This window comes from Haliotis rubra, unplaced genomic scaffold, assembly GCF_003918875.1.
Source record: "Haliotis rubra isolate DU_JTF1 unplaced genomic scaffold, ASM391887v1 Scf1452, whole genome shotgun sequence".
In the NCBI taxonomy this organism is placed as follows: domain Eukaryota; kingdom Metazoa; phylum Mollusca; class Gastropoda; order Lepetellida; family Haliotidae; genus Haliotis; species Haliotis rubra.
The window spans coordinates 41,283-52,500 of record NW_025765395.1 but is presented as its reverse complement, the minus strand read 5'-3'; the positions used below and the strand labels follow the sequence as shown (position 1 = coordinate 52,500).

The window sequence follows — 11,218 nt, the reverse complement described above, 5'->3', positions numbered from 1 at the left end:
TGCTATTGACAGTGAAAGCTTTTGGGTGAGAATTTGAGGTTATAATGGTCAAGATCAAAGCACACGTAACTAGGTACAGGCACGTGCGTGTGAACCAATTTGCACTTGTGTCTGATAACTGATTTAATGTGTTAGTCGACTAAGATATCAGTTTTATTTTTCTTATGCATAGATAAGACGAAATGTAGGTGTCCTGCGACGAAGTGGGTTAAATGTGGGGCTCAAGATCTTGGTGTTGTGTTGTGGTGTGGTGCGTAGCATAGCGTAGTCCTGCATAGCGTGGCGTGGCGTGGCGTGGCGTGGCGTGGCGTGGCGTGGCGTGGCGTGGCGTGGCGTGGCGTGGCGTGGCTTGGTCATGATGACTATAGTCTGTTTGCAGTGAAAACGTACCGATGAATTTTACTCTAAATAAAAAAGTAAATCGATTAAAGCGAAATTAAGATTGCGAATCCTCATAATTTTACCTTGCCAATTGAACATTCAAATCTCAGAATGTTATTCAACTTAGGATAAAAGTTGTTTAACAAACGATCATAGTTTCAAATCGTTATTATCGGTTTGTATTACAAGGGCGTATGCACATTAGATGAAACACCGAGAACAAGTAGAGTTGGTCTAAGTTAACGCTCATCGCGTACCGCACGTGCCTTTGTTTCACTGTTCCATCTACTGCGCTTACCCCCTTGTAATACAAACCAATAATAGGTGAGGTGAGGTGAAATTGAGTTTAACGTCGTGCTTGAGAATATTTCGCTCATATGACGACGTGCATGCGTGTGTATGTGTATGTGCGGCTGCTTGTACTAGCTCAGACTGAAGCTGGTTTTATAGTGCTAGCCCACTGAGATACCATGCCGCAGTGAAGCATGAATACCCCACTCAGACACATTATACTGACTCCGAGCCGACCAGTCCTTGTTGTACCCATTAATGCCGAACGCCAGGCAGGGACCAACAAGTACCATATTTTAACGTCTTTTGGTATGGCGCGGTCGGGGATCGAATCCGCGACCTTCCGCTCTCCGGGCGGATGCTCTAACCACTACACCACGGAGGCGGTCAACCAATAATAGCGATTTGAATCTATGATCGCTTGTTAAACAACTTTATCCTAAGTTGAATATAATTTTGAGATTTAAATGTTCATTTGGCAAGGTAAAATCATGAGGATTCGCAATCTTAATTTCACTTAATTTGATTTACTTTTTTGTTTAAAGTGAAATTCATCGGTACGTTTTCACTGCAAACAGACTATAGTAAGTAAGTATCTGTGTTCGTTGTGTTAGCGGGTACAAGACAGACCAGTGGTCGATAGCGGCAGCACCTCTTTATCTTGTCGGCGTCGCGATAGAGTCCGCAGTCTCAACTTCCTGGGACCATGACCACCTCAGAAATATTTCCATTATTAACGTAAAGATTTAAGGAGTACGGTGACATCACAATGATCCCTTCGGTCTCTTCGTACGACAAATACATTCTCTGTAGAGCTGATATAGGATTTTAGAGCCTACCATGGGGTCACTAATAACATGCTTGATTGAATCAAAATAATCTAATTCATGGTTTCTTAACCATACCATTTCCCCTCTATTGGTCTTCAGTAACCCATGCTTGTCGTAAGAGGCGACTAACGGGATCGGATGGTCAGGCTCGCTGATTTGATTATTTACAGACCGCCGCCATATAGCTGGAATATTGCTGAGTGTGGCGTAAAACTAAACTCACCCCTCACACTTAATTATTGGTTATATGGTCCGTTATCGGCTATAAATTCAGTTTTCACTTGTCCGTTCATTTAACAGTTTTGATGGACTGTTATTACTGTTGTTAGCTTTCCTGTCTGTTGTCAGCTGTTGTTAGTATCCCGGGATGTTGCTGAATATTGCTGAAACTAAACTCACTCACTCATTCTGCGCAGCCCTCTTGATGATACAAAAACCATACATGAAGCAAGTCTAGATTGTCCTCCGGTTTAGGGAATCTCACACCTTACTGGTGTTTCTTACCAATTTAAGCTCAGTGATTTATTTCGATTAAAACATACTTTTGTTTGTGAAGCCATTAAGTGCATCTGTGACCAACTCGTGTTAATCCGGCACAGGCCGAACTTGAGGTTACGGAAAGGGACGAGTTTTGAAGAGTGCAGGAAATGCTGACGGATCAAAGATCATGAGCGGCAAAAGGCGACTCGTGTCATCTAAGGGACGCAACTCTTCACCCTCTCTCTCAAACCAACAGACGGGTATGTCTACTGAATAATGGAGGTCACTGAGTAAACTTTCCAGTCGGATAGTGACGTAAAATACCAGCTAGAGTATATTCGAAGATCAGTGATAACAATGATGACACACAAAGTCGGGTATGTTGGTTACACAGTACCTTTAAAGGATTCCATTTATAAATCAACATGGATTGCGTGTATGTCAAACTTGAGCTGCTTGGTTTTATCCGATACATGCGTTCAATTATGTCACTCAACAATTATGCCTACATGTATATTGTACCCACATTTACCTTCATTGGAATACAAGGTCAAAGTTAATAGTTTATCCTGGAATAAGCGCTCAGAAAAGAAACGTGATTGTATCAGTTGTATCTGCTGAAGTCTTCACAATGCTTCCCTTTCATGATATTTCACTGAGTGCAATATTACGGTGTTATCTGATCTTATTTGCAATATCACATTGTAGGCGAAAATGAAGTATACACTTGCGGAATGGTTGTGACTGTAAAATTAGATAAAGAGTCGCTGAAACACTTAACACTTAAGGTCCGAAATATATTTTGACACCTGTCACACGTTTTGGTTTGATTCAGTTGTAGTTTAACGCCGCACTCAGCATAATCCGGCTGTATGTAAATAATCAAGTCTGGACCAGATAAACCAGCGATCAAAATCACAAGCATCGAACTACGTCATTGTCAACTAAGTGAGCGAGCCTGACCACCCGACCTGTTAGTCGCCTTTTACGACAAGCATGGGTTGCTGAAGACCAATTCTAAAACAGATTTTCACAGGTACATGAACTATTTACAAAATATGTACCATCGATCACTATCTGGTCCTTTTTTCAATTATTTAAATATAAACCAGGTGTGTATACTTTTTATGTCTTGCAGTTATATAGTCATACGATGACAATAAACACCACCATCCATGTTAATGATCACCATACACCCGCGGCTTCTTGAAATGAAGGAAACAGATGTCAACAAACAATACAATTTTAATTACAACTATTCACATTGATTTTACTGCAATGTTATGCAGATGTCATTTTCATAACCATAAACATGTTACACACAGCAGCTGATTGGAAGAATCTATGTGCAATAGAAAGTTTTGTACCGTCGGCAATGATTTCCAAGGTGAGGTGTGCACCCCCTGCTAGCACGTGTATGTCATGTCGACCACGGGTTAAAACAAAACACGTTACGTGCACGGTGTCGGAGAACGTCATTCCCTGCTCCTCTGTACCCCTATCAATTACAGTCTAGTATATGATTGACCAACATGTACATACAAACAATAAAAAATAATCTTCTTCATCTATTCGCTTTACCAGTGTCCTCATTCAAATGGACGATTTGTCCATTTCGAGAAAGTCAGCGAGCAGTTAATGTATGTGTAAATAATCATCCATTTCTTGTCAGGATCGCGTAATGTGTCAATCGCGTATTGTGTTGAGTTCTGTTGTATATTTAAACTTGTTTATAAAAATGATTTGATCAAAATGGCATACTACTCTGTTGGAATGTACGCACTTTTCAAATTGCTATTGGTATGGGACCGCATAAAGAATATTGTTGATGTGAGAAACGATTTTGAAGACATCAATATATTAATGGTTCATGCCAATGGAGAACTTGTGAAATATATTAAAGTTCTTCGTATCTCGAAATTCCTGTTCTCATTGATTCCAGTAATATTTTGAATTCATACAAAACAATATGGCATAGTTGACACCCACGTGTGTGGAGACAAATGCCACTCGTTCCCAGAGAAATCAGAGAAATGTGTTTAATTGTCAAAAAATCGTTCCTAAACTAAGACTATATGGAATAAACCATACGTGCTCTTGTAGGGATGTTCACCCCAGAACCCCAGCCCCACCCCCAACCCCACCCACCCACTCCCAAAACATAAATAAATAAATAAATACAATAGTACACAGAGCAGGTGACGAATATCGTTACAGTTATCCAGATAATTGTTCTTTAGGTTGCATGAACGGCAACCAGTCACAACGGTGACGTCGTCATTGTTTGTCAACACGACAGACTATGACGTCACAGGTCACCATTCCGGCGTGCTGGGTCTATACGTGCGAACATGTCTGGCCCCAGCCGGAAGTGGCCGATGTGTTTTTACATAGAAAGCCTGACCATTATGATATCTCCTCCGGGTTCCAATATAATCCGCCATTGTGAGGTCGGGATGAGGCTCGGACATTCGCTTCTCTAGCAACCGCTGAGATATGAACCTCTTGTCCTCTCCAATGGGAACCAGAGCAGTCTTTATCGCATGTTTCTCATTCTTCTCGTGAGTGAGTATCTGCTCAAGTCTCTCACAGTGGTCCTGGATGCTATTGGTGTTGTGAATGATGCTTGGTTTGATGCTGAGTTCCACCCTCATGTCCTGCTCCACTATGTCCCGATGGTACCGGAGCGTCCCCAGCATCCGTTCAGTCATGTAACGCTGTAGCTTATTGGACTCGTATCTCACCTTCAGTTCATTGTATTGCCGTTTGCTCTTGGTCTGAGCGGTATCCATGGCCCTACCGGTCATCCTGTCTCTTTCCTTCCGCAGACCTTCCAGCTTGTTTTGGAGTTTCCCTATCCTGTCGTCCAACTCGAACATGGTCAGACTCAAATCAGTGGACCTGTCTTCCCTCTTTAGGAGATTCTGCAGCTCTATCATCTCCTTTTCCAGTTCCGCCTCGTTCCGCAGAATTTCCTCATCGAGAAACGACACTCGCTGATTCAGCTTCTTTTCCAGTTCGAGAATCTTCTCCAGCTTTTTGTTCAAATCTTTTGTTCTCATGCCATCCAACTGGAGCCACCGTCTGGCCAGTCGGGCTGACTTCTGAAGCTTGGCCAAAATGTCTGGGACAAACCTAATCAAGTTCACGGTGGCACTGTCTAGTGTCAGGTGATACACATATGTTTCGCTTTCGTGGCTGTAAAGTTCACTGTCCACGGAATCTTCGTTATCCAGTAGAAAGTCCATTTGTTCTTTCACTAAAGAAAGACTCTTCGCCACCTTGTCGACCTCAGTTGTGTCGTACAGAGCTTTTATGTCCGTGAATTCATTGCTCAGCATCATCAGAGCCGTTTTCGCTTGAGCTCTTTGTCGAGCTGTGGCAACGCTTTCGTCACGATCATCGTCCAAGTTCTCACCACTGTCGCCACTGTCTGAGGAAAACTGACTAAACTTCGAAAAAGACAATGTCGACGACGAGCCCCTCCTTGTGTCACCACCGCCATCGGAACCTTCATAGAAGTATTTAAACAGTGGCTGGAATATCCTGTCTGTGAAATTAACCTTTAGGTCACGAAGGTAGTCCACATATTCGAAAAACCACATGAAATACTTCACACAATTATCATCAATATTGGATTTGGTTTTTCGAATTCGAGCTTCGCGATTGCGAGTAGCTGTGTTCCTATTGGCTTCCTGGATCATTGCATTGTGCAGCTTATCCAATGAGCTTATGACACGTGGCGGATCGGTGCGACCTCTCAGAATGCGTATCATATTCACTAGTGTGTCGATGTTAAAGTTTTTGAAACTCATATTCACTTTCTCCTCGAATGCTTCGACTTGTTCGGTCATCACTTGACCTCTGTATTTGTCCTCCAGCAGCAGCAGGCGCAGCTGAAACAGTCGAACGGCCCATTTAACTCCAAATCTCTCGAAGCTAATGCACAACATACATTTTATCAAAGACATGTTCAGGAATGATGGTAAAAGGAAACTTTCGATTCGAGATATTTTAACTGAAGCGGGTCTTAAATACATATACACACGTCTTTTGATTCGGAGGTGTGATCACATGTATATTGTGAACAAAATGCTGGAAATAGTCACAAAAATAATTCCGTTATTATCCCTTTGTTAGCTAATATGCTATATGTTTGCACCCATTTCGTTGTAAGAAATATGTCATAAAGACTTCGCACTGATGTTGTTAAATTACTATACCACCCATCAAAAGTTTAGACTCACTTAAAGCACTCACTATATGTTATGTATATATATGTTGTTACATCGAAGATGAATTTCTCCACTAACTTAGGGGAACCATCTGCAAACCTTATGCAGATGAATTGCATGAGGATCATGCATCAAATTGCTAAAAAAGCATGTGCAAATATCGTGCACGTGAACAGCTGCGTTTTGGTGTAAAGTTTTGTTAAGAGTTTCATCAATTATTCAGCCTGTTCAACGTTACGAATTTGTTTCACAATACATCAGTTCATGTGTAAACAATCCCTAAACAGTATGGAATATTTTGCAAAATCTAGTTTAGAACAGTTGACTGTAGTAACTGGCTACATTTACACTAGTGAGTCTAAACTTTTGATAGGTAGTATATATGCGGAAACACTTTCTTTTACAACACCTTATAATAATACAATGGCTAAACTTATTTTGTGTTTGTTGTGTGTGTATTTTTAACGCCGTATTCCTTCAATATTATGACGACAGTATGTAAATACTGAACATAAATAGGCTGCACCAGATAATCCTGTGACTGGCATCATAGGCAATGATGTATTGAGATACGATGACAGGAATCAACAACGTTAGCGGGCCTAACTACGTTTATTCCTCTCATACGACAAGCACAGGTCGCTTGTGACGGGTAGTCGTACCCGAAATCCGAACGGTGTAGGGGCGGTAGGGTAGCCCAGTGGTTACAGCGTTTGCTAGTCACGCCGAAGTCCCGAGTTCAATTTTCTAAATGGGTAAATATGTCAAACCCATTTCTGGTACCCGAACATTTCTAAAAGCGGCGTAAGACCATACTCACTTACACTGTTGTGTGCGACACGGCAATATAGAGGTTTCTACCTTAAAAATATATATATATAAAAGAAAATGTGCGAAAGTTACCTGGAGTTTCTCAGCTTGCAGAGCACGACCCATCTTTATGGACCTGAAACAAATATATAACAGTATTTGAATGTGTTCGACGTAAACATCAAGGCAAGAGACAATCAGAAACAACGCTATATACAATTCGCCCCTTGTAAGTATATGCCTCATATATGACGTCACTTTGTAGGGGTGCGATGACGAGGGTATGGAGGCCATCAGCGTGGTCTAGCGGACAGAGTGTTTACCCGGAGGGCGGAAGGTCGGTGGGTTGATCCATGCCGTCTCATAGCATCAGACAGACGGGACTTGTTAGCCTGCCTGGTGCTCGGCATTAACAGTTAAAACCAAGGACTGGTCACTCCGGAATCTGTATACTATGTCTGATGTGAAAATGGGCATGACAGTGGGCAAGCACAATACAACCGGTTTAATCGATAAATATTCAACACACAGGTACATGCACGCATCTATAATACTGAACGCGAGAACAAACCCCATACAAATCCACCTCATCTCCCCTGGTACAATGATCTATTGTCGCAATATGCCAGCCTACAAAGCACAATTTCACCCCCATGAACCAGATGAGTTGCTGTACGCCTGAATGAGAGGTCTGCAATGCTATTCTGTGGAAGGAATACAAAAGAATGTTATCAGTCTGATATCCAGACGTATTGTTGCAGGGAGAAATTCCCACCAATTGTCCGCGTTATTATATCCTCAGTTCGGGGATTTAGTCCCTCTCGGTATCGGGTCTTCGTTGTTGTTGGCAGTGGAACACATTGGCAATATGTCACACAAAGGCTATGGGGATTATTCTATCCTCAACAAAATAGATTTTATGAAGGCTGTACATAAAATGCTTCTTCACTTGGGCAAATAATCGCATGCTGTCATATACATATACATTATACATATACATATATTCAACCGTGCCAATATTTCAAAGGCGATTCCATCCTGAGTTGTTGCACCCATCCACATCTAACCTACACTAACTCTAAATGCCCTAGCCTTAATACCCACAGATAATTCACCACCAAACTATATGACCAGCCTCAGTGCCACAATCATTCGAGAAGCTTTGTATAGGGATATAACAACCCCATGCTTGTAGTAAGTGGCGACGGACGAGATCGGGTGGTCCGGCTATCTTACTTGGTTTGCACATGAGTAATTGCGTAGGTCGATGTTCATGTTGTTGATCACTGGATTGCCTGGTCCAGAATCTATTATGTTCAGAAAACCACCATAAATCCGTAATGTTGCTGTGTTAAACGACATATAAACAAAACAAACAAAGCTTAAAGTTCGAAAGAAATTCCTGTAAACTGGAAGTCCTAACAACCTTGATTCAAATAAATTAAACTGTTACAAGTTTAAGGTGTCTTTCTTTGTCTACTTCTGTACGGTTTATGCTAATACCCGAGATAATGCGTCATTTGTCCACATGTAACTAATTAAGACGTCCTTATCCTAGACTCGGGGTCTCAGAGCGTAATACCCTTTAACAACTGATCCATTCGTTATCACAGCCTTGCCTAATCCTACTTTTAAATCACCACAACTTGGAGTTCAGAGTTAGCATTCACAGTGCGGAGTCAGTATTCACATCTTTCAGTCCTAGACAGTATGGGACCAATAAAATCCTACTTACTTACACCGTATGGGGACAACAGGCATGACATGATCACATGATGTTTACATGACTGACGCGTGTAACAGTAAACAGGCTTTCATTGAAAATTGGATAACAGTAAATGTCCCCCACTGACGTATATTCAGTGGCTCTGCAACAAGCTGACAGCGGACTTTAATCGTTTTATTTTGATGTGTACCCGAGATTTATTACTTTCGCCTGTATAGGTGAACAGCGTTCTTTATTACGAAACTAAATATAGATGATTCTTAAATCGATCTTGTTATGTTCAATGAGCACGTCTGTGACTACAAAAATAATTTATTTTCCTGGTAGTTTGGGGTCATAAACAAGACATTAGCCAAATGATTTGTTATTCCGGACACGTTTCAATCCGAACGATTCCCCTGACAATCGTTTCGAGGTAGTATCCGTCTTAAGGCAGGTCCGTTTGAGTAAGTGAGTGAGTTTAATTTTACGCCGCTTTTAGCAATATTCCAGCAATATCACGGCGTGAGACACCAGAAATGGGCTTCATATATTGTACCCATGTGGAAAATCGAACCCGGTTCTTCAGCCCTCGGCACACACATATACACATGCATTCATGAAGAGAGAGAGAGAGAGAGAGAGAGAGAGAGAGAGAGAGAGAGAGAGAGAGAGAGAGAGAGAGAGAGAGAGAGAGAGAGAGAGAGAGAGAGAGAGAGAGAGAGAGAGAGAGAGAGAGAGAGAGAGAGAGACAGAGACAGAGAGGCTCTCTGAGCGACACAGAGAGAAAGACAGAGAGAGAAAGACAGAGAGAGACAGAGAGACAGAGACAGAGAGAGAGACAGACAGGCAGGCAGGCAGGCAGGCAGGCAGGCAGGCAGGCAGGCAGACAGATGCTGGCTTACAGAAATTATTTTCAATGTATTCATGAAAGGAAGAATGATGCCTTCTAATATCGCCATAGTATTCATATACTTCGTGTTTATTGTTTACATTCTATGGCACATATTTGTTGATACAAGAGACTAAACTCAATATGTCTGCACTAGAAATTCTACCATTCATCACCTGGTCTTTACAATAATGTGAAGCCACACTGTGTCCCCCACAACACACGTGGAATACCTCTGACAAAATGTTGGACAAACCCCGTCACGCTAACAATCGATCCGTGAACGTCCTATTCTGAATATGGCGTTTTAGCATGTACGTTGGTGTGGCTGACAGGTACACGTGTTAAGTGCCCTGGGTTCACCTGTACTAGCTCACAAACAACTTTGTCATCAACATATTACTACTTAGTACACTAAAGTTACGACTAGAGCACTCCCGTCCGGACAAATAATTTTGGAGTCCTTTGGAGTCCCCACATAACTTGAACCCAGGTCTGTCTTCCCTGGGGCTTTGGGATCACTTGCCGAGAACAGGCTAGCAGGTATGCATTATGCCAAGTTATTTTGTCCAATGTTTTGATTTTTAAATAAAATTACATTTTAAAAACTAGAACAGCGCAGATGTATTATTGAGTGAATACAATTACGTTTAGGATACAATATCGTAAACTAAATATATTTTCAGTTGAAAATCTATCATTTGATAAAAAAAATCAATCAGAGGTTTAGTTTCTTTTCCACTTCAGTGTAAGTGTGAATTGATTTGCAGATAGCAGTAGCTCCCTAACGTCTTTATTGCCGCTGTACCTCGTCCCGTGGATGATGGCGTCGTTACTGTCAAAGATCATAAGAAGATTAAAAGACTGCCGCTACTTAACTTCCCCAGTGTTGACTCCTGATCAATCAAACAGGCTGAAGATCGATAACCAAGGCCAATTATCGACCTGGTCTCCCACGGACGGTACCTGCGTGGAGGTCCAACCATCAACGTAGGACCGGTTACTAATACTGATAGGAAAGATCTGCAGGTTGGGAAGGTGTGAAATGAGCGAGTGTGAGGGCTGAGTGTCAGCGAGTGTGAGTGTGAAAGTTGAGGTTTGGCTGGCTGGCTGGCTGGCTGGCTGGCTGGCTGGTTGGTTAGTTGGTTGGTTGAGTGAGTGGTTAAGTGAGTACTTGAGTAAGTGAGTGAGTGAGTGTGTGAATGAGCGAGTGAGTGGGAATATACAAGAATGTTGTCAGCCTGATATCCAGACGTATTGTTGCAGTGAGAAAATCCTACCAAATGTCCTGGTTATTATAACCTCAGAGCAAGCAATGTAAAATCCCTGTCAGGCAAAAGAAAGTATGCATTTTAATTGTTACAACCCCAAAATGACGAAACTTTATAAAATACAAAGCTGAAACTATGTACACCTGTCCAAGACACAGTTGCGATATATGAAATGGATGACCATTCCTTATTTGCTTTATTTTCAGACACCATCGAGCATTACTTTCTTTACCCGGCAGTCAATATCAGGTCACGTGTATTTCCGTAGAGATTTATTGCTTTCCGTATCATTAGATACCCCCCTGAATCACCAGAACCTTCAT

The 11,218-nt window shown here is 41.8% G+C and overlaps 1 protein-coding gene across 1 annotated transcript; it reads right to left on the bottom strand.

The window, feature by feature from the left end:
* Positions 1 to 4,297: 4,297 nt before the first annotated feature.
* On the bottom strand, positions 4,298 to 7,153 carry LOC124269529. Its single transcript, XM_046704558.1, has 2 exons — positions 7,121 to 7,153; positions 4,298 to 5,878 (listed from the first exon to the last, which is right to left on the bottom strand). The coding sequence occupies exons 1-2, from the start codon at positions 7,151 to 7,153 to the stop codon at positions 4,298 to 4,300; spliced, it is 1,614 nt and encodes a 537-aa protein (XP_046560514.1).
* Positions 7,154 to 11,218: the final 4,065 nt, after the last annotated feature.